This window comes from Podospora pseudocomata (genome assembly GCF_035222375.1).
Source record: "Podospora pseudocomata strain CBS 415.72m chromosome 1 map unlocalized CBS415.72m_1.2, whole genome shotgun sequence".
Taxonomy (NCBI): Eukaryota; Fungi; Ascomycota; class Sordariomycetes; order Sordariales; family Podosporaceae; genus Podospora; species Podospora pseudocomata.
In genome coordinates, this window is record NW_026946364.1 from 97364 (window position 1) to 118907 (window position 21544).

The window sequence follows — 21544 nt, forward strand, 5'->3', positions numbered from 1 at the left end:
CAATGAGACGTCATAACATAAGCAGGCTATTTCACCATACTTGTACGTCCGGTTAAATCGCTAGGAGAATCAAGCCTGTGTCGGTTTCAGATATTTGGATAATGAGACCCTGGTAAAATACTAGGTAAATAGTATTGAGCAATGTCAGCAACCGGTGTGGCTCACCTTATCAAGACTCTTACATCGGCATTTCCGGAGCGAGACTGCCAGGCCGTGTTTGGTAGGTTGCAATCTGGATATCACACGGTTGCAGACATATATACACATTTCAGTCATCGACCTGGCTTCTGGACCAAGAATTATCTTTTCCCTAGTCGCACTTTTCAGCCGGAAGTTTTTGGCATTCAGTGAGGTGAAATCAGGGCGGTCGCACACCACACAACGGAGCAATGGGAGTCCACGCCCACGAACATTGCCTCAAAATGGCCCGGCGGGAAGACGGGACACCGTGGTGGTCAGCTTTTCCAGAGCCCAGTTCATCACCGGTCAAGATAACCTGGTCTGAGGTCGCCCGGCTTCTTCAAGACCGAGACCAGTCTCAACCCCGTGAGTTCCTGTTGGTCGACACCCGGCGAACAGACTGCATCGGAGGAATCATCCAGGGGTCCCTGAACATTCCGGCTCACAGTTTCTACTTGATGAGAGCGATGCTGTATGATTTGTGCAAACAGGCGGGTATCAAGAGGATAGTCTTCTATTGTGGTGAGTGTTGCCCTCTTTTTCACTGCATCCGCCTGTCCGAGGCTAACCGCCGTGGCCAGGCTCCTCCAACGGCCGAGGACCAAGATGCGCCGCTTGGATGCAGGACTATATCAATTCTGTTTCTGACGGGTCTGGTTCCGACTACGAATCTGACTCGGGGTGCTCGGCGGAGATGACCACGCAGGTGATGGTGGGTGGAATCCGAGGATGGGTCAAGGCGTATGGCGGAAAGATGATGGAAGGGTACGACGAAAAGACCTGGGAGCACCCGAAGCCTGATGAGGAGACCTGTTGAGGAAGGGCGCGTCGGTGATGGGGTATCTCGTTTTTTTCTCCTTTCCATTCGCCCTAAACCGTCCTTGCTTCCGATTCTCTTCTTTCTCAAATGATGTAACGCCAGACCCCTCTGCCCAAAATACAATAGCCTATTCCCACAATTGTCCGATACCAAAAGTGATGCGATAACGAAATGATTACTGCCCGACGTGGCCGTGACTTTATTCGTGCAAAGGATCGAATCTGAGGGTGCTTAGCCGCGGTGTCCTCCCCTGTCGTCGCCGCCAATTCTCTCGAGCGCTTCAAGCATGACAACTGAGTTTCCGCGAATGACCTGTAACCCGAATGACAAATTAGCCAACCCAACATAGATACGCCAAAAGTTCAGCGGGCCGGAGACATACCACCATGCCGAGCTTGACCTTCTCACCGCCATCCTTCTCCTCGACCGCATCGTCCATTACAATGTTTAAAAAGACCTATTTCGACGTCGTCAGAACGGTAAATTGTAACGTGGGAAAACGGGGACCATACATCGTATCCGCGCAGGACGCCAATGACCTTGCGGCTGCCGTTGAGCTGGACGAAGAGACGCTTGTCAAGATACTTGTGTAGAACATGTTAGCGTACAGCCCTGAAAGAAACCATAGGGCATAAAAGCCATACCTTCTTGAGCTCTGGTTGCGCGGGAGCCATCTTGACGTTTTTATGTGGTGTTGTGTTTTGCGCAACAAGCTGTTCTGCGATTGGCGATTGATGGGGTTGCTGCTGCTGCACGTCTTCAAAGTGGCTCCAGCTCTGTGGCTCAGGGCGCGTGGTGGTTCACGTCTCCAGCCAGAAATCTTGCCCAAAAGTAATGTCACGTGTAGGGCGATAAGATAAGATTTCATGGTCCAGGATCTGAACAACATCATCCTGGCACAAAATGGCTCGCACATATAAACTATTCAAAGATAGAGAGGTATGAACAGTAACAGTAGCTATCGAGTGATGTCAAACTTCTCATCCGTCAAGCTTTATGCAAGAGAAACAAATGTCAATTTGGATTCCAAAGTATCCCCAATATTCTGACTTCCGGTGTAAGTGTTAGCACTCCACACTTGTGATTGGTCAGACACCTCGCGCCCAGGTGGACCCGCCCACTGCCGTTGACATCTTGATCGCGGGTCGCAGCCAAAACCATCTTCGGTCATCATCAAACAACCAAAACTCGGCAACATGAGCACCTTTGCCTCCAAGCGCAAAGCGCGCGTTATCCAGACCTTTGACGACGATGTAGATGACTTGAGCCTATCAAAATCCAACGGGACGGACGAGCAGAAAGCATCTGGTAAGTACATGCCTGTCTATCGCGACATTCCCTCTGCCAAGCAGCTGAAAGCCTCTTTTGCTGATACCCAAAAGAAGAGCAAGCAAGCTGATGCGCTGCCGCCAGAACCAACTGCCCCCGCGCGCATCAAATTCCGATCGAAACCAGCCAAATCGTCGGCCCTACGAAAAAGCGTCCATGTCGCCGACGAGGACAGCGGTACCGCTCGCGCGCTGTCAACGGCGACAACCACTGGAGATGACGAGGACGCCGACTCTGGCGCGCCAGTGGTGGTTCGGCCGGCCCTGGGTCGGGCTGGGTCAACAAAACAAAAGAAACGACCAACGGCAGCGTCACGGCTCTCTTTTGGGGGCGCCGAAGAGGCCGGGGCCGAGGAACCATCAGCAGGCGAGAAGCCATTCACGCCCAAAAAGACACTGGGTCAGCGCGCGCTGGAAAACAATGCCCTCCGAAGATCCGCCTCACTCCAAAATCTCGCGGGTACTCTGCCCATGAGGTTTGGCGGCGGCGACGAAGACCGGCCAAAATACAGCAAGGAGTATCTTGAAGAGCTGCAATCCTCCACACCGGCAACACCTGCAAACGTCCAGATTGTCGACGATGTCGATGCCATGGACCTTGACCCATCTGAGCTTGACGGTGCCCTCGTCGTTCAAGCCGCTTCATCCACCGACCTGGTCTCGCAAGGCCCAGCAGCAGCGGCACACGTGCTGAGCGCAGCCGAAATCCGCGAGCGCAAAGACCGACGAGCCCGGTTAGCCCGTGAAAGCGTCGCGGCCGATTTCGTCTCCCTCGACTCCGGCTCCGACTCGGAATTTCCCCAGCAATCCTCCTCCCGGGTGGTCATCCCCTCCCAAAAGAAAAAGAAGTCTGACACGCGATTAATAAGAGAAGACGAGGATCTCGGCGAAGGCTACGATGACTATGTTCAGGACGACCCTTTGGCTTTGGGCAAAAAGGCAGAGCGAGATGCTGCAAGACGGCACCGAGCAGAAATTGCAGAGCTGATCAACGCGGCCGAATCAGACGCCGAGTCGGACGACAGCGAAGCAGAGAGGCGAGCTGCCTACGAAGCCGCGCAGCGGAGGGCAGGAATGGACGGCTTGCACAAACCAGAGGAGGATGAGGAAAACATAGCTGGCGATGCGGTGCCGAGGATGAAACCGCTGCCCAAGCTGAACGAGGTTCTCAAGAGGATGAACGAGATTGTCCAGGGCTTGGAGCATGAGTTCAAGCAGAAGCAGGTCGTCGTTCAGAGTTTGGAAAAGGAAAGGGAGGGGATTGAGAAGCGTGAGAAGGAGGTACAAGAAATCCTGAACCAGGCGGGGGCAAAATACCAGGCTGTTGTTGCTGGGGCTGCAAACGGCGGCGGTGGTGGTGTATCCCCTGTTGTGCCAGGCGATGTCGCCAAATTGGTGCAGGAGAGCATCAGCGGCAGCGCAGTGGGACAGTCCCCGTTACGTCCTCTCCCTCCAGGCCTGGCAGGAGACATGCCCATGGAACGAGGTCTCGAGAGCTTCGGGACACCCACCCGGAAACCACAGGATGATGATGAGATGATGGACTAGTACTACAGATACGCTTCCACTTCTCCATATTGAGAAACCAATAATGAAAGACACCGTCGTTGCTTTCTTCCAAAACAAAAACAATACAATAAACAAGTCCTAGGTACATACCAATGCCAACGCCATGTAAACTGCTTCTAAAAAGAAAAAGACCAGTATGATACACTTGAGCCCTCATCGCAGCCAACACTACCAATCCCAACAATACAGTCTCCGCCCTCGTGTCATGTACCCCGTAAAAACCGTGAATAACCGCGCCCAATTGCGCGTATGCAGCAAAAACCCAGTTCCAACACCAGTAAAACATACATCTTCCAACACCCTCCTCAACAACCCCCTAAGCATAAATCTCCTCTTTTTGCATCCATTATTTGGACGCCCCCCTGCTCACACCAGCACCAATGACACCCGGCAGCTGTTCCTGACCGACGCTAAACAGCAGGCCAATGGCAAAAGTAACGGCACCAACAATGGTAATGGTGAAACCAGTGATCAACCAGAATGGCACGCTGACGTCCTTCTTCTGGCACATGTTGCCGCCCCAGTGGACAGTCTTCTTGCCCGAGGTGCCAGGTTCGTCGCCGCGGCGGACGACGGTGGCCATGCACTTGCAGGCAAAGCATGCCCTGGCATCAGACGAGGTGGCGTTGCCGGTGCCAAACTTATTGACACATGTCCCGTGGCCAGAGCAGTCATTGGTGGCCTCCTTACAGGCGTCCAAAGAAAGGAAGCAGGCAGGGATGGCCTTCTTCTGGATGTTGACCTTTGCGGAACGGGTCGGGGTGGAAGGAGCCGGCCAAACAACGGTGCTGTCGGTGATGACCCTTTCTCCAGAGTCACGACGGCGGTTGTTGGTGGGGTTGCCGGCAAGGGTGGACCACGAGTTGATCTTGGAGGAACGGGTAGAATCGGGGAGAACTAGGAGGGTCACCTCGAGATCGGAAGCAGCCACCAGCTTGTTGATCTGAGGAAGGGAGGCGAGAAGGGCCGAGTAGGTGGAGGAAGTCTGTGGCTATTGATTAGTACATGTCCTAGCACAACGACCGCATTGATGAGACCCTACATTTTGTAGGTCATAGTTGACCACCGAGGAAACACCACTCCAGCACTCCTCATTAGCAGGGTTGAGGGCGTGGGCCAGGTCACAAGGCTGGGAAGGAGCGGATCCCAACTGCCGGAAAAGCGTCATGAGATTCTTGTTGGCGGCAGCCGAGGGGGCGTCTGAGACGCGGAACGCAGCAGGATGGCCTGCCTGTGAAAGGGCGTCCTTGAGATCATGGCTCTGCTGGTATGTAACGCCTTCGAGAATGACAACTAGTTGTGGGGCATTGGTCTTGTCGGACTGTGAGAAGAGGGGTTCCGGGCCGGTGCCGAATCTCGCGATGTGGCTGACAGCGGTCTCGGTGTCGGTTGAGCTAGGGATGTCGCGCAGGTCACTGCCGTATGGTTGTCTCGATGCCTGGAACAGAGTTAGCATGGTTCAGCGAGAGAAGTAATGATGGGTATCAACCACGCACTCTCTGAAGCAAGATGTGACGCGCGACCTCCTTGGGGATGCTTGGTGTTTCGCTCGAGCTCTGTTGGTTGGCCGTCAAAATGTAGACATCGGCAGTCTGCTGGCTCGCGGCCGCCGCAAGCCCAGACAGAGCCGCTGCTGTGAGGCCAGCGAGAAGCCTCATGGTAGTGAAACGGGTTGGATAGCGAGTTGGTGTCTTGATGGCAGCGAGTTGAATGCGTGTAGAGTGTTGGATGCTGTCGTTGTTTCTTGCTTGATTGACGTTGGAGCTGTTGTCGACCCCTGCCAGTTACGAATGGCTGGCGCAGCAGTTGGGAGGCGTATGGTCCGTGCGGCAGACGGGCCCCACTTTATGACATGCCGGGGCCATGATGCGCGCTGCGAACTGAGCCTGCCGCCAGACATCTTCAAGTCTTTAACGTAGTACTCTGTACCCAGCCAGGTCTCGACGACATCGACGACACAGGAGCCGAAACCGGCCGAAATTCAGCATTCACTAGCAGTCTACTCCCAACCTATCTCAGCTTCTAGATTTTACCAGTATCCAGCGGCCTCACGGTTTCAAGTCGCATTTACGGGCTGATTGCGTCGCGCAATCCTCAACTCGCCAAGTCGGCAGAACACCAAAGAACAAGCGCAGCGCAACACTCCGAACGTCGCCGACCGACCGGCTGGCTACCTGGTAATCTTGCTTGCGGCCTTTCGACTCTATCGTGCCTTTTCAGGCCGCCAGTGGGGCGTGCCACCATCCGCGGCATCATGTCGCGCCTCTTCAGGCCGTCTTCGGTGCTCCGGTTCCCCAAGGTCTTGACCAAAGTACCAACCGGCCAAGTGATCAAAATCGAAAGAGTACGGCTCAGGCACAGGAGGCGGCTCCGGCTTGTTACCTTTGCCATCAAGACAGTCCTTATCTACCAATTCTTTGAGATATGCGTGGCGGGCCCGCTTGTGAAGGTGCTGGAAAACCAGGAGTTGATGGAAAGCATGCCGGAAGAAGAAGAGGCTGTCGACATATTCATTCCGTTTCCCTTGACAACGGAGCGACACGAACCGCAGCCATACTCTGGGAAAGATCCGGAATGGAGGGAGTTTGTGCGGCTATCCAAAGACAAGGAGAGGTTGGACCAAATCAGGAGTAAGTGGCAAATCACGTTGCATCATTTACCGGCCCTCGTTTCCTGACTATTGTTTGCTTAGAGGACACTGTTCAAATGGTCTGTGATGCCGCTGAAAAGAACCCCGCCTTAACATGGAAGGTTGGGAAAGATATGAAAGTGAGGAGGTACTGGATGGATATTGATTTCCCATACAGGGCACCGCCTGTGTACACGCGCAAAGGGTATGGTACCTTGTCTCGAACCGCCAAGAGTTGACCACTGACTCTCAGCAGCCTGTTGATTACGGACGAAGTGATCGCCATTGCGGAAACAGAGGTTGAGTCGGCGACAGTTAAACTTCTGGAGCGCGTCCTATGGCCAAAGCCCATGGCGCTGTCGACCTGGGCGCTTGGAAAGGCACTCGTTGGCCGTCAGTTCTCTTCGGTTGCGCAATTCTTTGGGTTTGAAGGCGACAGTTCAACCCACCCTCCAGACCGTCCTGTCAGCGCAGGACCTTTGCCGCTCCCAACAAATCACAGCTCTGACGTTCAAAAGGCTTTGGAGCGTATCCGGGCACAAGCAACAAAACGGCCGGAAGACGTCAACGATCCTAGGTCGATCTCACCAACCCCCAACACACCACCTGGCCCATCCAGGGATAAGCCTATCAGCATTCCCAATAGACCGCCGGCCGAACACAATGGCAACCCAGAAAAGTTTGTCGGTCAAGAAAAGGTCCAGTCTCTGGTTGGCCTGAAGCCTTGGGAGGAGTTTATGAAGACGTACACCAAGGTGTGGAAGCCGATTCGACCTGATCCACCTCGCGGTTGCTTCGCCGTCTCAGGTCTTGTCGAGATCGAGACGTCGAGGGGGTACCTGGTGATTGACGTCTTGTCGTGGTACAATCCAAAGACGAGATCCCATGATCGCAAGTCCATGTGGATGTCGGTGAGAAGGATGCAGTATAAACAACAGGCGCCGATGCGTCCCTGATCAAGTCATGAATGCGGTTTGGTTGTTTGGCTTTCGGGGCGGCAGTGTAGGAAACACATATCAGAGTTGCATGGGAAGGGCGTTTATTGATTTTGCATTCTGAGAGAAGCGGTTGATAACGTCAGTGTGACTTTTGTTGGAAAGGGTGACAAACTGCATTTCTTTTTTCTCCAACATCATGATGCGTTGATCAGCGCGTATGAGATTGTCTGTAGATGAAGCATTTTGGTGGCATGGGCGGAAGGACTTACAAAATGGGAAGCGGAAATAGATACCAGAGGCGTTGATTTACATACAAGGAAATCGTTTCGTTTGACTGGAAGCCGTCGGGAGTGCCTGTGAGACTCTGGCTGGCCGTTCGGCGAGAAGGGTGGGGCCGGCTTGGCACGAATATATTGACTTGCAAGACAAGCGGTGCTGGCTTGCTAGTTCAAGGACAAATATTTTCTGGCCCTTTAGCGGCCCACCTATGTTGGCAGAGAGGTAGAATCAAATTCAAGAATCAGTTACGGATCGATGACTGAATTAGGCTTTAACAGTGTCTCAAGAGGCTTCCAACATGCAGACACCTGCAATGATGCATGAACATGACCTGATCGACAATGCTATGCCGGCGGTAGGCGCACACAGGTGACATCATATTCTGATGATAGTCTCAAGGGTTTCTGGTTTATAAAACAGGCTATAACATTCAAGCCGATCTCGAACCCATCCAGTTGGCATCATCATCGTTGGACGATGAGAATACAAAACAGTTGGACACTGACTTCCTAGCTGGCTTCCAGATTACTCTATTACCCCATTGATGTATTTCAGACACATGGAGTTCGGCCAAATTGGCGGGGGGAAGGGGGGACAGAATAAGCTTTGACTGGGGCCAGGCACATCTGCTTTGGCGTGGTCAGGCACCTGAGGCACTAGGTGCAGGCTGCAGGTGTTACTCCAGCCCGAGCGGCTCATCCGTCCGTTCGTGCTGTTTTAGTTCACCCATACCGTACTAATTTCTTGTACTATGTATCAGAGAAGGCTGCTTCGCGGTTCAGGCCAGGTACGGCGTCAGTCAGAATCTGCTGAATCATCAGCGAGTCCACGATGCCCTCTCTTTCACTTTGGCTTGCGTACGCAAGAAACTGATTCACCAATCATACAACTCTGGTGCAATACGTGCCATGACAACCAACCTCCAGCATGCACATCACCGGGCAGACTGGTTCATCGCTCAAGACGACTTGGCGCATTCCAGCTATGAATCGACATCCACCCAGCTTCCCGAGGCTGGTGAACGGGGGCCAACTCGGTCAAGTCCGAGTGCACGTCTGTTAATCCATGCTTAGCTGCGCAGCAGGCCCTTCCGCTTCATTCTTGGCATCTGATGTACCTCTCGGGAGGTAGCCTCTAGACTGCCTGTGGCCCATCCCTCAAGGGTGACATTTTGGATTCAAGCTTGGTCGTTAGCGTCCATATCGAATGATACGGCTGGTTTGAAGGATCCTCATGGAGCGAGTGCTTTCGGCCGTGAACTGTCGCACAGGAAACCTCTACGTTGACAGACAAAAAAGCACGGTTGTTGAGCCAGCCACCGTCTTCTCGTGCTCCCGCTTCATCTAGAAGCGTGTCCTATCCGTCAAGTTGAGCACTTCGACTGGGTACTGGATATCAAGGCGAGGCAGACACACTTCTATTCGATTCAGCCTACCAGCTCTCGAAAACTACTGGTTTACTGTTCTCTACTTACCGAGTGCTGCACTTCATTACGGCATCAACAGGAGCAGGGGATCCCGAGAGGTATCTAGGATATGGAAGCTCCGCTCAGTCCCAAAAGACCCCCCAGTGCCATTCCTTCCGATTCCGATAGCCGAAAAGAGCTTGGGAGAGCGGTAACTGCCGACACGTCGAAAGCCACCAGGTTACAAACCGAACAAGTCCCTACTTTACGAGCCTCGAACGAGTCCACGCGAAAAATTAAGACAAATACAAGAGTCACCATTCCGCCTGCCTATGGAGCCTCGCATAACTCACCAATTGGCAACACTCAAGAAAAGAAGAGCGTGGATTATTCAGCCGGTCAAGCCGTCGAAATTGCTCTGTCAGAGGCCGGTTGCGACGAGCCGGTCTCAGAGAAGACGGATTCACAGCAGGAGTTATACCACGCATTTGCGAGGCGGGAGAAGCGGCTTATGGTATGGATAGTATCATTTGCCGGGCTGTTCTCTCCGCTTTCAAGCAATATTTACTTCCCTGCGCTGGGTGCCATATCTTCAGTGGGTTCTCTCCTTGAAGATTCTTGTTCCATTTCTGATCATGAAGTATAGCACGTACAAACCGAAATCACCATGATATTGCTCACTGTGACTGTGTACATGGCAGTTCAGGGGGTGGCGCCTTCTGTTTGGGGACCTTTGAGCGACACACGTGGACGCAGAGTCACCTTTATCTGCACTTTTGGCGTGTACCTCATCGCAAACCTCGGGTTGGCATTCAGCGACGACTTTGCCTCATTGATGGCTTTTCGAGCAATCCAAGCTGCTGGCAGTGCCGCGACCATCTCCGTTGGTGTGTTTTGCCAAGACCCAGCCCCTTTTTTACCCCTGAATTTCACGCTAACAACCAGAAACAGGTGCTGGAGTGATTGGTGATATCACAACAGCAAAGGAACGCGGCGGATATATGGGTAGTTTTGGAGGAAGTGAGTCTTGCATCGCGGCTTTCTATCCTTGTCCTTTCTGACTTTGATCCTTGTGCATAGTTCGAATGCTCGGCCAGTCAATTGGGCCAGTGATTGGCGGCATTATCACCGAGTTCTTTGGATTTCACGCCATCTTTTGGTTTCTCGTCATCCTTGGTTTCATATGTCTCGTGGTTATTGTGCTCTTCCTCCCGGAAACCCTTCGTCACATTGCTGGAAATGGCACTATCCCATTGCGCGGCATCCATCGTCCAGTTGTCACTCGCCACATCAGCAAACACTGGAAGCGTCCAGATGCAGTATCCAGTGAGGAGGGCAACATCACGACTTTGACGCCCAAGTTTACTCTGGGCTCGATATTATCGCCACTGCGGTTCCTTTTTGAAAAGGACGTGTTTGTCACGCTATTGTTCGGGGCTTTTGTGTACACGATTTGGAGTGTGGTGACTTCGTCGACAACCGCCCTGTTTCAGCCTCGATATCGACTCTCCAATTTGAAAGTGGGCCTCATATTCTTACCGAACGGCGCGGCTTGTGTCAGCGGATCATACTTTGCTGGCAAGATTCTTGATCGCGATTATCGGCACGTCGAGTCAGCGTACCGTGCTTCCAACGGGATCCCGCTCGAGACTCCTCTCAACAGAAAGCATTTGTCGGACCTTCCACTTTCCCGTGCTCGGCTTCGGTCCTCCTGGTATCTCATCATCTTGTTCGTGTTTGCCGTTGCGGGGTATGGCTTCTCGCTTTCTTCCCCCTTGCTGGCCTCGAGACCGGGTATAGCCCTACCATTGGTTTTGCAGTTCGTCATTGCAATCACAGCGACGGCCATCTTTACCCAAAACAGTGCACTGATGGTGGACTTGTATCCCGGGGCAAGCGCCAGCGCCACCGCTGTCAACAATCTCGTTCGGTGCTCGTTGGGCGCTGTGGGAGTGGCAGGGGTGCAGTTTATCATTGACAAGATTGGGGTCGAGGCCGCGTTTCTGGTATTTGCTGTCGTAACAATTGCTCTCACGCCTTTGATGTGTCTACAGTGGAAATATGGCGAGGTCTGGAGAGCTGAGAGGATAGCGAGGCTTGCCCGGAGGGAGCAGAAACAAGTGACCGGGGCGCAGGTGTGAGGGATGACTGTGCTTTTGTGCCTCGAGGGTTGTGGGAAGCGTGGGTTGGAACAAAAGTTTTAGGCTGTCACGTTTTCGGGGTTTGCAAGTTCTTTTCTCTTTCTTCCTTTCTTCCGGAAGGCCGTGTGGTTTATGATAAGTACAGTTTTTGCCGGCTGCTACATGTAGAGATGGGATAGAATAAGACTTCGTAAGACGAACGGCCACACGAACATGACACATATATTATTCCAAATTTGACGCCACAATCGTGCATATAGTCTGTTCAAGATACCCGATCACTGAGGTCTTGAATACCCACACAGATCGTAGTGATTTATGCATAGTGTTGTTGGCTATTGAGGAAATGTAAATGCCTGCAAAGTTCATCAAGAGCATTATGGATTTGCTGAAATAGGTACCTACCTAGGGCAGAGTTGTCAAGCACCGTTATACGATAACTGCAAGATCTATACATGATCGTAATCCCGTGTTCTGCATTAAAAAGCATCAAGTGCATCTCGAAATAACCATATACATATTGAATCGAATTTGGACCTGATTGAGTAACACAATGCCCTTCTGAGCCAGCATTTGGTCCGAGCATCCTGTAGAGAGCGTACCATGCCGGCAAAGGCAAAAAGCTCAGACACACCGTAGGCCGATACTGTCTAACCACAGAACCCAACACAGCCTTCTACCCCGTACACATCGCCACGTCCGCCAGAAAATCAGCATTCGACGCAACAGGCATGTTAGGAGTTGATTTGTGGAACCTCAATAGAAAGGTCATCAAACTCTCTTTGATTGCATTCCGCCTTTAAGCATTGTAATGACAAAGAGTGTTTAGGTCCGTCTGTAGTTGGACTCGACTCCCGCATCCAGTGAGCCAACAAAGCGACGGTCCATTCTTTGATAATCACCTCACCTACCACCAACAATGAAGCACCGAGTCTGCAGACCAAAACGGAAACCATTTTTTTTTGCTAGTGACAACACCTGGTGATGGTGAATAGGTTTACACGAGTGCATATTGGAGCATAGCGTCCCCACTCTGAACCATTACAAGTGAAGGCAGTGGAAACACTGTCAGAATGGGAGAATTGGAGGAATTCACTCGGTTCCTTCAAAATATAAAGTCAATTCACCCAGTAGCTACCTCTGAAACAATGGGGGAGCAACCAGATATGAGGAGTGGTGTCAGGGACGCTCTTCTGTCCCGCTCTTTTGGCCACTTCTGCTCGAGAACAATAAGCTCTGTTCCTCTTTCTCTTTATCTCAAGTGAAGACAAGAAGATGTCGAGTCCTATAACATTGGTTGGGACCGTTTCGAGGTCATGGATCGCAAGGGGTCTATCTCGACACCTTTCCTCGACCGCTGCCACCGTTCCAGCAGCAGAAGATGGTCCAGTGTGGCTTCAAGGAATAAGACAACATAACATTGACTAAAGCCAACCACCAAGATGTCCACTCCTCGACGACCAACTGCGAGGACACAGGACACACCTGTGACCAACCCTCCTGTGCCTCCCCCCCCTGAGCTTGTCCCGGATGAGCCGTACGTCCCATCAAGGCTTAGATCGAACAAGGTACTGAGGGGGCTTTTAAACGCCTTCATCTTGGCCCTCTATGGCTATGGTGTTCACCAGTTTGCGACCTGGTACTCGGAATACGACTACTGGCTATACTGGTTCATCGTACTGGCAACCTGGCGCTACGCCCGTTTCATTCTCAACTGCATTGGTTGGGTTCTGTATAAGCCAGCCCCCGTTCCCAAGAACCCCACGTACACCCCCAACCGACATGTCACAGTCATCCTGCCTACCATCGACCCTACAGGCGTTGACTTTCAGGAATGCATCAGCACCTGCGCCCAAAACGAGCCTTCTCAGATCATTGTCATCACGGCCGGTGACGAGCTGCTTGTCAAGACAGAGAAGGCAGTCGAGAAGTACATCAAGCTTTATCCCAAGACCAATTTCATCGTGGACCGTGCCCTGATTGCCAGCAAGAGAGCTCAAGTTGCTGTGGCGGTGCCGCTGGTCTCAACCGCCATCACCGTCATGCTCGACGACCACGTCTTCTGGAAGAAGGATTTCCTCAAGGCGCTCCTAGCGCCGTTTGAGGATCCAGAGATTGGTTTGGTGGGAACAAACAAGAAAGTCCGCCGGTTGCCGAACCTGTCGGTTTGGCGGCGTTTCTGGAACATGCTGGGGGCGACCTATCTTTACCGCCACAACTTCGAGGTCAGATCGGCCAACTACTGGGACGGGGGCGCCTTTGTCATTTCTGCGCGTACCTGTGCTCTGCGCACCCGTATCGTTCAGGACCCCGAGTACCTGGCCGGCTACGTCGACGAGCGATTCTTCTTTGGGCTCTGTGGGCCTCTCAACCCGGACGATGACAACTACAACACCAGATTTGCCGTGCGCAAGGGCTGGCGCATCAAGTTCCAGTACACCGACGACGCCGAAATTGAGACAACTGTTGGCGTGGCCGATCCCGTCCACAAGAAGTTCCTGGGGCAGTGCACGCGCTGGGCCCGCACCACCTGGAGGTCAAACCCTTGCTCTCTGTTCACTGATGGCAGCGTTTGGGCATTTCAACCCTACTGCGTCTATGCTGTCTACCTCACCTCCTTCACAAACTTTGCTTTGTTTACCGATGCCGCCCTCGTTGCCCTCTACAACTGGAGCAAGCAAGCCACCAGTCAAGGCATATGGGCCTTGATTATTTGGATACTTTTTGTCAAGTTTGTCAAGGTCTTTGAGTATTACAAGCGTCACCCCAGTGACTGGTGGACTTTCCCATTCTATGTCGCTTTTGCCTATTACCACAGCCTCATTAAGCTCTGGGCGCTGTTGACGTTTTGGGACCACGCCTGGACTGGGCGCAACCTCGGAGCCATCAAAACCCAGGCCAACCCAGCCGGGACAGAAGCGGGAGCCACAGCTGGACCGGCGGCAGTGGCCGCGCGACTGCAGCGTAGCATGTCCGTGAGTAGTATGACTAGCAGTCTTGCGCAAGAGAAGGAAGGTCTGCGCAGCGGCACCGCTTGGATATCAAACCTGGGAAGTACCGCCCGGCTTCACAAGAGCCAAACGATCTTTTGTGGGAGCCAGGTCGGTCTGCTTGACAATCTCAAGATTGTAGGCAGTCACATGGAGAAGTCTCGTGATGCCCAAGTCAGGATTCTTGGTCAACAAGATATTGTCTTCAATGAGGTGCAAAGGCTGATTGCGGAGGCCGACTCCATCGAGAAGCAATATGAAACGATGAACGACAACGAGACGAGAAATCAGGAAGCCTTGATCCGTCTTCGCGGCCAGATGCTCCGATTGGAGCAGAGGCACGGAGAGCTCATCCGTATCGCCGGCCTGACCGCCACGTCGCCCGCACTCACTCCAGCAGCTGCCAAGGCCTTCAAGGTGGCAAGTCGGCACCACACAGGGGGTGGCAGAGCCTCACCACCTACAGAAGATCCTGAAAGCATCGAGAGACCATCCTTTTTTACTGGGGTGAGGGGAGTGCACTTCAGTAGGTCTACTGTCGGCGGGGCCAGTGACGACGGCTTTGGTCCTGGCAGGACAGGTGCTGACGGCTCCGGGAGTAACGAGTCCACTCCACGTCCGATCGTTCCCGACAATTTCAAGGACAGCTTCCCACCGGATACCAAGAAGAGTACTGGGGACACCGACTCACTTATCGCGAATTTGAACATTCCCACTATTGGTACACAACATTTTGTGCCTCCCTCTGAGAAAAAGGGAGGACAGCCCGCCGCCGCCAAGGGCTTTTCCCCCCCAACTCAGGCCGAAAAGCCGATTGACGAATTCTCCCCCGTCCCGCAGCCAAGAAACTCACCTTCAGGTTTCACCCCGAAGTCAGACCTCGAAAGCACCACCCCCGGAGAAGATTCCGCCGCCACGGATAGCAAGAAGAGCTCGGGTTCGGACTCGACCCGTTCGCCGGCACAGACGCCGACCCGCCCGCCAGGCGGTAGAAGAGTTTCCAAAGAGCAGAACAAAAGCGTCAGTACCCCTCCAAAACAAGAAGAAGCCGCTTCCCCTAACAAGCCCAGAACACCTGAGAGCAACCCGTTGTTGAAAGAGGAGCTCGAGCAGCAGAACCATGAGGATTCTATGAGAAGGTTTTATGAGATGCTTGGCGAGAGCAAGGGGAGATATGGTTGGGCTGGGAATCGAAAGGATAGGGAATCGGATGGGTTGGGAATCGGACGGGGTGGGAATTGGATGGGCTGGGAATCGGATGCATATATGGATATGGGAATGGGACAAGGAAAAGGAATGGCAAAATAAAAGAAAATGGAAAAGGAAAGATGGCAAAGCCTCACGGCGGCAAAGAAGGGAAGGGGGGTCACTTCTTGGGATTCAGGGTTTTACACGGTTAAACTTGGCGTTGGGGTGGGTTTGGCACGAGCTCAATATTCTTTGGGCTTTATCAGCGTAGTTGCAGCCTTTTCAGTAGCATTTCAATTGAAAGGGTTAGCGCAAGACATGCTCACTGGATGCATTTACAGCGACGTCACGAGCAGCCAATAACAAAGACTGAAAAGGGGTTGGTTGCTATGAAATGCCATTCTCCACATTCGCGACGGGATCCACAAAAGGGGTCGATAGGGTGTAAACAATACCATTTCCCTTCGAGTAGCGGACACGTCCACAAAACAAAACATTTTATAAAAAATTGTCATTGAGAAAGATGTTGACCTTAACAAGGCGTGAAGAAGCCAGGCAACAGGCAGACCAACAAAATCACCCTCCAAGCGGCAACACCCAAGTCTTATTTACCTCGTGCTTTTGTATGGCCCCCAAAGTCAGACAAGCCTACTCTGCGAAATTTGTCCTTTTGGCTGTCTGCATGCACGACAGAGAAGATCCATTATAGGAAGGACGACACACTTATGCTGGGTTTGAAAGGGGCGTATACGGGTTGGTCATCTGGGCTTGGGGGCGGCAATGTACATTTACAGGGCTGGAAACAGAACCAAAGAAGCTCCTTAGGTACTCTGGGCGTCCTAGATTGTAGGTGGTTTGCTCGGATGGTTTGGGGCCAATTGCATCGACGCTCAGCCGTCAGACAGGCAACAGGAGCTGAAAACGAACCAATCAGTGGCTTGCGTCGGTGAACCATCACTACCCTACACGCCGTAACCAATGTAGTAGAGGTACCACAGGCACTGCCGATAATGCGCCAACACGGCGCCTCCCGGATCACCACAACGCCGATCACCAGGCTGGCAGGCTTCAAAAAACACACGCCGCAGTAATTCTGTTGCACTGTGCCGCGAATATCCAAGTAATCCACCACCCTACCGTATCTCAGCAATGCGGGATGATGTTGGGAGAGGTTGGCATTGAACAGTGCCATGGGCCCTGCGAAAGAGCGGGCCAAATTACTTGATCACCTCTATTAAAACACCCATGGCCGGAATTGGATGCCATATCCTTCCTGATTTCTGTGCTGGTCTTGTTGACGTTTGGATCCTCCTCACGCTCTCACAATGGAGCCCTCTGCTATCCATGGCCGGGATGTGGTGGGAAATATGGTGGCCCCTTCCATCCCCTTCAACACCCTGATGGTAAGTGTCCCCCAAAGTAAGCTCCCCAGCGCCATGAACGACTCCTCAACCGCCTCTAGGGATTCATCTGGTCCGGCACATGCCTGTCGCTCGTCACCATCCTTCTTCGTCTTGCTTTCCGCATCAAACTCCTCCGTCGCCTCCGACTGGATGACTACCTCGTCATCGCCTCCTTCGTTTTCTACCTAGGCTCGACAATTCTTTGGGCCGTCCTAGCACGCACTCTCTATGTCGTCGCCCAGGGTTGGAACACGACCCCTACCGACCCAGCCGCCATCGTCGAGCTCTTCAACAACGCCGGTACCCTTCTCCATGCCATCCTCGCAACCTACTGGCTCACCTGGACCTCGCTATGGCTGGTCAAGATTGCCTTTATGGTATTCTTCTACCCTCTGGGCAGACACGCCCCTCTCCAGCGCTACCTCTGGTGGATGGTACTTGTCTGCATCGTGGCGGCCTACTGCGTGACGGTCGGGTTGACGACAGATGACTGTCTAACAGCCAGTGGTCTCGACATTGCACAAAAGTGCATCGGCGAAGCAAAGTTCAACCGGCAGTACTTTACCTCTCGCGTCCACTTGGCAACGGATATCTCGACAGACCTCCTCAGTCAGTTCCATGTCCCGCCGTTTTGCCAGACAGTCAACTGACATGTCCGATATCTAGTCGTCATCGTATCGGGCAATATCGTCTGGCGGGTCTCTATTCCATGGAAAAAGAAGTTGTTGCTGATGGGCATCTGCTGCTTGACCATCGCCATGGTTGTCGTGGCCATCGTCCGCGCCGAGGCAGGCTATTCTGGAACCTCTCCCGACGTATCATGGATGATTCTGTGCAACTCCCTCGAGATGACATTGGGTACGTTATGCTGAACTCCTCCGGTCCCTGAAGAGTAAATCATGCTGATGAAGAGCAGCCATCTTGGTCGCCTGCGCCGCGTCTTTCCGCAGTCTTTACTCCCACACCAAGCACACCAAGCAGCAAGACACCCTGAAGCTTCGACATCGAGACAACTGGTCCCGAGATAGAGGCCTCAAGTCGAACGCCAACGCGACCGATATCATGGTCACAACAGAAGTCAGGCTTTGGGAGCACCAAGCCCTCGACGATTTGACCCACAGCGAGGAAGCATTGTGGCCCCGGCCGCAACACCATGGACCGGAACATGTCCACATGGATGGTACAGCGCATCCAAACCCCCCACAAGAGTTCAGTGGACCGACAATCACTTATCCCGCTCTTGCTGCACAACCTGGGTATAGTGTTGCTGCGTATAGTGTTCAGAAGTGATGATATTAGACGGCGTGAATGTTATGTATGACAGATCTCACCGGACACGGCAGTGAAGGAAGAGAAGTCGGGCCTAAGCCATGAATGGAAAGACTCCTCGCAGACCTTTTCTGCAATTTGTGCTCCGGGATATTGACACGTTCACGTAAAGATTGCCCACTCCTCATCGACATCCCGCGAAAGAAGGCCACTGGCGGATGACCCAAATGCCAAGTCAGGCTCTCGGAGGAGTTGATATCACACGCGGACGGCCACGGTGAAATTCTGTGCTCCATCTCTCGTTTCTTGATGGTGTGGTGGCGTCTTCTTAATGCGTGAATCGGTGCCTCGGCCACTGCAAGAACTTGGTCCATGAAGCCAGGAATAACGACAGACGCTGGTGAACTCCGGTGCCGTCGAAAGCTTGGTGTTAAGCCTATCAGCCAGGTCGGGCCGACGCCAGCTGCGCGTTCGGACCCGGAGAGCCGGGATGGCCCGTGCCCAAGACCCCACGAACCTCCAAAACCACAAATTTTTTTCGCGTCTCCAGAATCTCTACATCAAACAAACCACCCAGTTATTTGCTGTCGTATAAACTCACGCAATGCTGCTCGTGTCACACTCCGCGCTGCTGTCTTGCCGATTAAAACAATGAGCAGAGACAATATTTTGCAGCAACGGAAGTATCTCACAGGTAGGATATTTTTTCTCACATTCTTTTGCCCACGCAGCAACCGTTCCCAGCCGCTCAAAATCTCTCCGGATTTCTTACCAGTGAGATCTCCCTCTGGGGAGGCCTTCGCTTCTCAGTACGTCTTGTACTCGGGTCTTTGAAGGGGCTGTGCCATGTTGGACGGGTCACTGGCGGCAGGCTCTCGGGTCTGTTGCGGGTGATGATCTCTGCTGCAAGAATAGAACACTCATGGGCCATCATAGTCCGCGTCTCTGCCGTTTATCGGACTTTTACAGAGAGGAGGCTCCAAGCGACCCGACATTTTTGACTTGATCATATCTCATCGTGAATGGCTGAGTGTGAGAATCTCTTCCAGCGCTTTTCGACTCTGTAGGCGTGGTCCATCGGTGTTGTGATTTGCGCCGTTGTGGGGTGCTTTGCTGGTGGAACGAGATTAGCCAGCACCATTTGGCCAACTACGTCATCGTCAACTGGCGATGCCATGCACTGAGCAACCGCTCTCTTCACACCAGAGTACTCGTAAAAAAGACAACTGTGGCTACTAGGCTGTCTGTTGCTCCGTATCTCGCAAATTGTTCATCCCATCAGCATCCACCCACAATGGGATCCCAAGGCAAGCCGTCGTCCAAATTTGAGAGTCTTCCCTTGTCAACAAGCGGGCCGCTAGAATGCGCGCTCAAGGGCACCGTCCTACTCACCCATCCATACTTCAACAAGGGCTCAGCCTTCACCCACGAAGAGCGTCGAGACTTTGAACTTGCTGGGCTCCTGCCCCCAAGCATCCAAACGCTGGAGCAGCAGGTCCAACGGGCGTATGAACAGTACAGCGCGCATCCTGATGATCTTTCCAAGAACACATTTTTGACCTCGATGAAGGAACAAAATGAGGTGCTCTACTTTAGGGTGAGATACACCAGCAGTCGCAAAAGACATGCAGATAACTGAGACATGCATGCAGCTGCTCCACGATCACCTGCCCGAGATGTTCAGCGTAGTATACACGCCCACAGAAGGTGACGCCATCCAGAACTACTCGCGTATTTTTCGGCGTCCAGACGGAGTGTTTCTCAACATCAACGATGCCGACCGTGTTCACCATGATCTTTCACTTTGGGGCACCCCAGATGATATTGATTATATTGTCGTCACGGACGGGGAGGAGATTCTGGGAATTGGGGATCAGGGTTGCGGTGGCATTCTGATCTCAATCGCAAAGCTTGCACTCACGACACTTTGTGCTGGTGTCCATCCTAACCGTGTCCTACCCGTAGTCCTGGATTGCGGGACAAACAACCAGGATCTGCTAGATGATCCATTGTATCTTGGACTCCGGCACAAGCGAGTGACGGGCAAGCGTTATGACGACTTTGTTGATACATTTGTCAAGTCGGCGCGGGAGCTGTATCCGAAGGCTTACATCCATTTTGAAGATTTTGGGTTTGACAATGGTGAGTTTGCCTTGTCATATTGATGGCATTGGTCTGACGGGCGACAGCACGGAGACTACTCGAAAAGTACCGCCCGGAGATTCCTTGCTTCAACGATGACGTCCAAGGTACCGGCTGTGTAACACTTGCCGCCATTTTTTCCGGTCTGCATGTCACAAAGCAGAACCTAGAAGATCTTCGCATGGTGGTATTCGGCGCTGGAACGGCGGGCGTTGGCATCGCTGATCAGGTCCGTGACGCCATCGCTACAGAACGAGGCATCAGTAAGGAAGACGCAGCAAAGCAGATCTGGTTCGTTGACCCTGAATACCCGTTTTATGCATGCGGTGGAGGAGGTGCTGACACTACCAGGCTGATTGACAAACAAGGGCTACTGACTACCGGAATGGAATCACTGTCAGAGACTCAGAAGCCCTTTGCAAGGTCTGAAGATGAGTGGAGTGGAAAGGACAGAGATCTGTTGGCCGTGGTCAGAGAAGTCAAGCCAAACGCGCTGATCGGAACATCCACAGTCCCCAAAGCGTTTACGGAGGAGATCGTGCGCGAGATGGCCTCACATGTCGAGCGCCCCATCATCCTTCCGTTGTCGAATCCGACGCGCCTACACGAAGCTATCCCTGCTAATTTGCTAAAATGGACAGACGGAAAAGCTCTGGTAGCAACTGGAAGCCCGTTCAAACCTATTAAAGGACCATGGGGTCAAGACGGACAAGAGGTCGAGATCGAGGTTGCCGAGTGCAACAACAGTGTCGTGTTTCCAGGCATTGGTCTCGGGTCTGTCCTGTGTCGCGCTCGGCTTGTTACAGACAAAATGCTGGTTGCAGCGGTGGGAGGGGTGGCAGAGCTGAGCCCGGCTCTGAAGGACGATACTGAGCCATTGTTGCCCGGTGTTGAGGTCGTGAGGGATGTCAGTGCAAGAGTGGCCCGCAAGGTGATTCAGGCAGCTCTGGAGGAGGGTGTTGCAACAGAACAGGGTATTCCAGAGAATGAGGACGATCTTGACGAGTGGATCGAGGAGCAAATGTGGAAGCCCGTGTATCGACCGCTCAAATTTGTGGAAAAGGAGGGAGCTACAAGAGAGGCAAAGGGTGAGATGAGGGTTGTTGGAAGTCTGGCAACACGCGACTGATGGCTGCATTGAGCGGTCGCTTGTCTCGGGAAATGTAGGACTACTGTAAGAGTCACGATTAAGCCCCTAGAAGAGAGAATCACCTGGATATAAAGAAGCTTGATCATAGGCAGCTTGCCCTTCACTTGGTGAAC

At 52.8% G+C, this 21544-nt stretch overlaps 9 protein-coding genes across 9 annotated transcripts; 7 read left to right on the top strand and 2 right to left on the bottom strand.

The window, feature by feature from the left end:
• Positions 1–62: 62 nt before the first annotated feature.
• SMG1 (Serine/threonine-protein kinase smg1) lies at positions 63–1988 on the bottom strand. The gene is made up of 5 exons (XM_062884447.1): positions 1645–1988; positions 1513–1584; positions 1383–1457; positions 166–1312; positions 63–75 (listed from the first exon to the last, which is right to left on the bottom strand). Exons 1-4 carry the CDS (start codon positions 1672–1674, stop codon positions 1232–1234), a joined length of 258 nt encoding a protein of 85 aa, XP_062747218.1. The 5' UTR covers positions 1675–1988; the 3' UTR covers positions 63–75; positions 166–1231.
• Positions 146–1128, top strand: QC762_100670 (uncharacterized protein). The gene is made up of 2 exons (XM_062884446.1): positions 146–702; positions 762–1128. Exons 1-2 carry the CDS (start codon positions 390–392, stop codon positions 995–997), a joined length of 549 nt encoding a protein of 182 aa, XP_062747219.1. The 5' UTR covers positions 146–389; the 3' UTR covers positions 998–1128.
• A 164-nt stretch (positions 1989–2152) lies between the features above and the next one.
• On the top strand, positions 2153–4242 carry QC762_100660 (uncharacterized protein). Its single transcript, XM_062884445.1, has 2 exons — positions 2153–2308; positions 2414–4242. The coding sequence occupies exons 1-2, from the start codon at positions 2197–2199 to the stop codon at positions 3874–3876; spliced, it is 1575 nt and encodes a 524-aa protein (XP_062747220.1). The 5' UTR covers positions 2153–2196; the 3' UTR covers positions 3877–4242.
• Positions 3919–5801, bottom strand: QC762_100650 (uncharacterized protein). Its single transcript, XM_062884444.1, has 3 exons — positions 5394–5801; positions 4940–5335; positions 3919–4882 (listed from the first exon to the last, which is right to left on the bottom strand). Exons 1-3 carry the CDS (start codon positions 5553–5555, stop codon positions 4244–4246), a joined length of 1197 nt encoding a protein of 398 aa, XP_062747221.1. The 5' UTR covers positions 5556–5801; the 3' UTR covers positions 3919–4243.
• QC762_100640 (uncharacterized protein) lies at positions 5789–8018 on the top strand. Its single transcript, XM_062884443.1, has 3 exons — positions 5789–6527; positions 6590–6731; positions 6783–8018. Exons 1-3 carry the CDS (start codon positions 6152–6154, stop codon positions 7480–7482), a joined length of 1218 nt encoding a protein of 405 aa, XP_062747222.1. The 5' UTR covers positions 5789–6151; the 3' UTR covers positions 7483–8018.
• A 1113-nt stretch (positions 8019–9131) lies between these two features.
• Positions 9132–11289, top strand: QC762_100630 (uncharacterized protein; the record flags this gene model as incomplete). Its single annotated transcript, XM_062884442.1, has 4 exons — positions 9132–9743; positions 9795–10035; positions 10100–10168; positions 10229–11289. Exons 1-4 carry the CDS (start codon positions 9279–9281, stop codon positions 11287–11289), a joined length of 1836 nt encoding a protein of 611 aa, XP_062747223.1. The 5' UTR covers positions 9132–9278.
• Positions 11290–12479: 1190 nt separating this feature from the next.
• Positions 12480–15826, top strand: QC762_100620 (uncharacterized protein). The gene is made up of 2 exons (XM_062884441.1): positions 12480–15299; positions 15350–15826. Exons 1-2 carry the CDS (start codon positions 12732–12734, stop codon positions 15356–15358), a joined length of 2577 nt encoding a protein of 858 aa, XP_062747224.1. The 5' UTR covers positions 12480–12731; the 3' UTR covers positions 15359–15826.
• A 677-nt stretch (positions 15827–16503) lies between these two features.
• Positions 16504–18254, top strand: QC762_100618 (uncharacterized protein). The gene is made up of 3 exons (XM_062884440.1): positions 16504–16870; positions 16930–17728; positions 17787–18254. The coding sequence occupies exons 1-2, from the start codon at positions 16793–16795 to the stop codon at positions 17518–17520; spliced, it is 669 nt and encodes a 222-aa protein (XP_062747225.1). The 5' UTR covers positions 16504–16792; the 3' UTR covers positions 17521–17728; positions 17787–18254.
• Positions 18255–18697: 443 nt separating this feature from the next.
• Positions 18698–21541, top strand: MAE1 (NAD-dependent malic enzyme, mitochondrial). Its single transcript, XM_062884439.1, has 4 exons — positions 18698–19736; positions 19792–20281; positions 20329–20572; positions 20633–21541. The coding sequence occupies exons 1-4, from the start codon at positions 19434–19436 to the stop codon at positions 21408–21410; spliced, it is 1815 nt and encodes a 604-aa protein (XP_062747226.1). The 5' UTR covers positions 18698–19433; the 3' UTR covers positions 21411–21541.
• Positions 21542–21544: the final 3 nt, after the last annotated feature.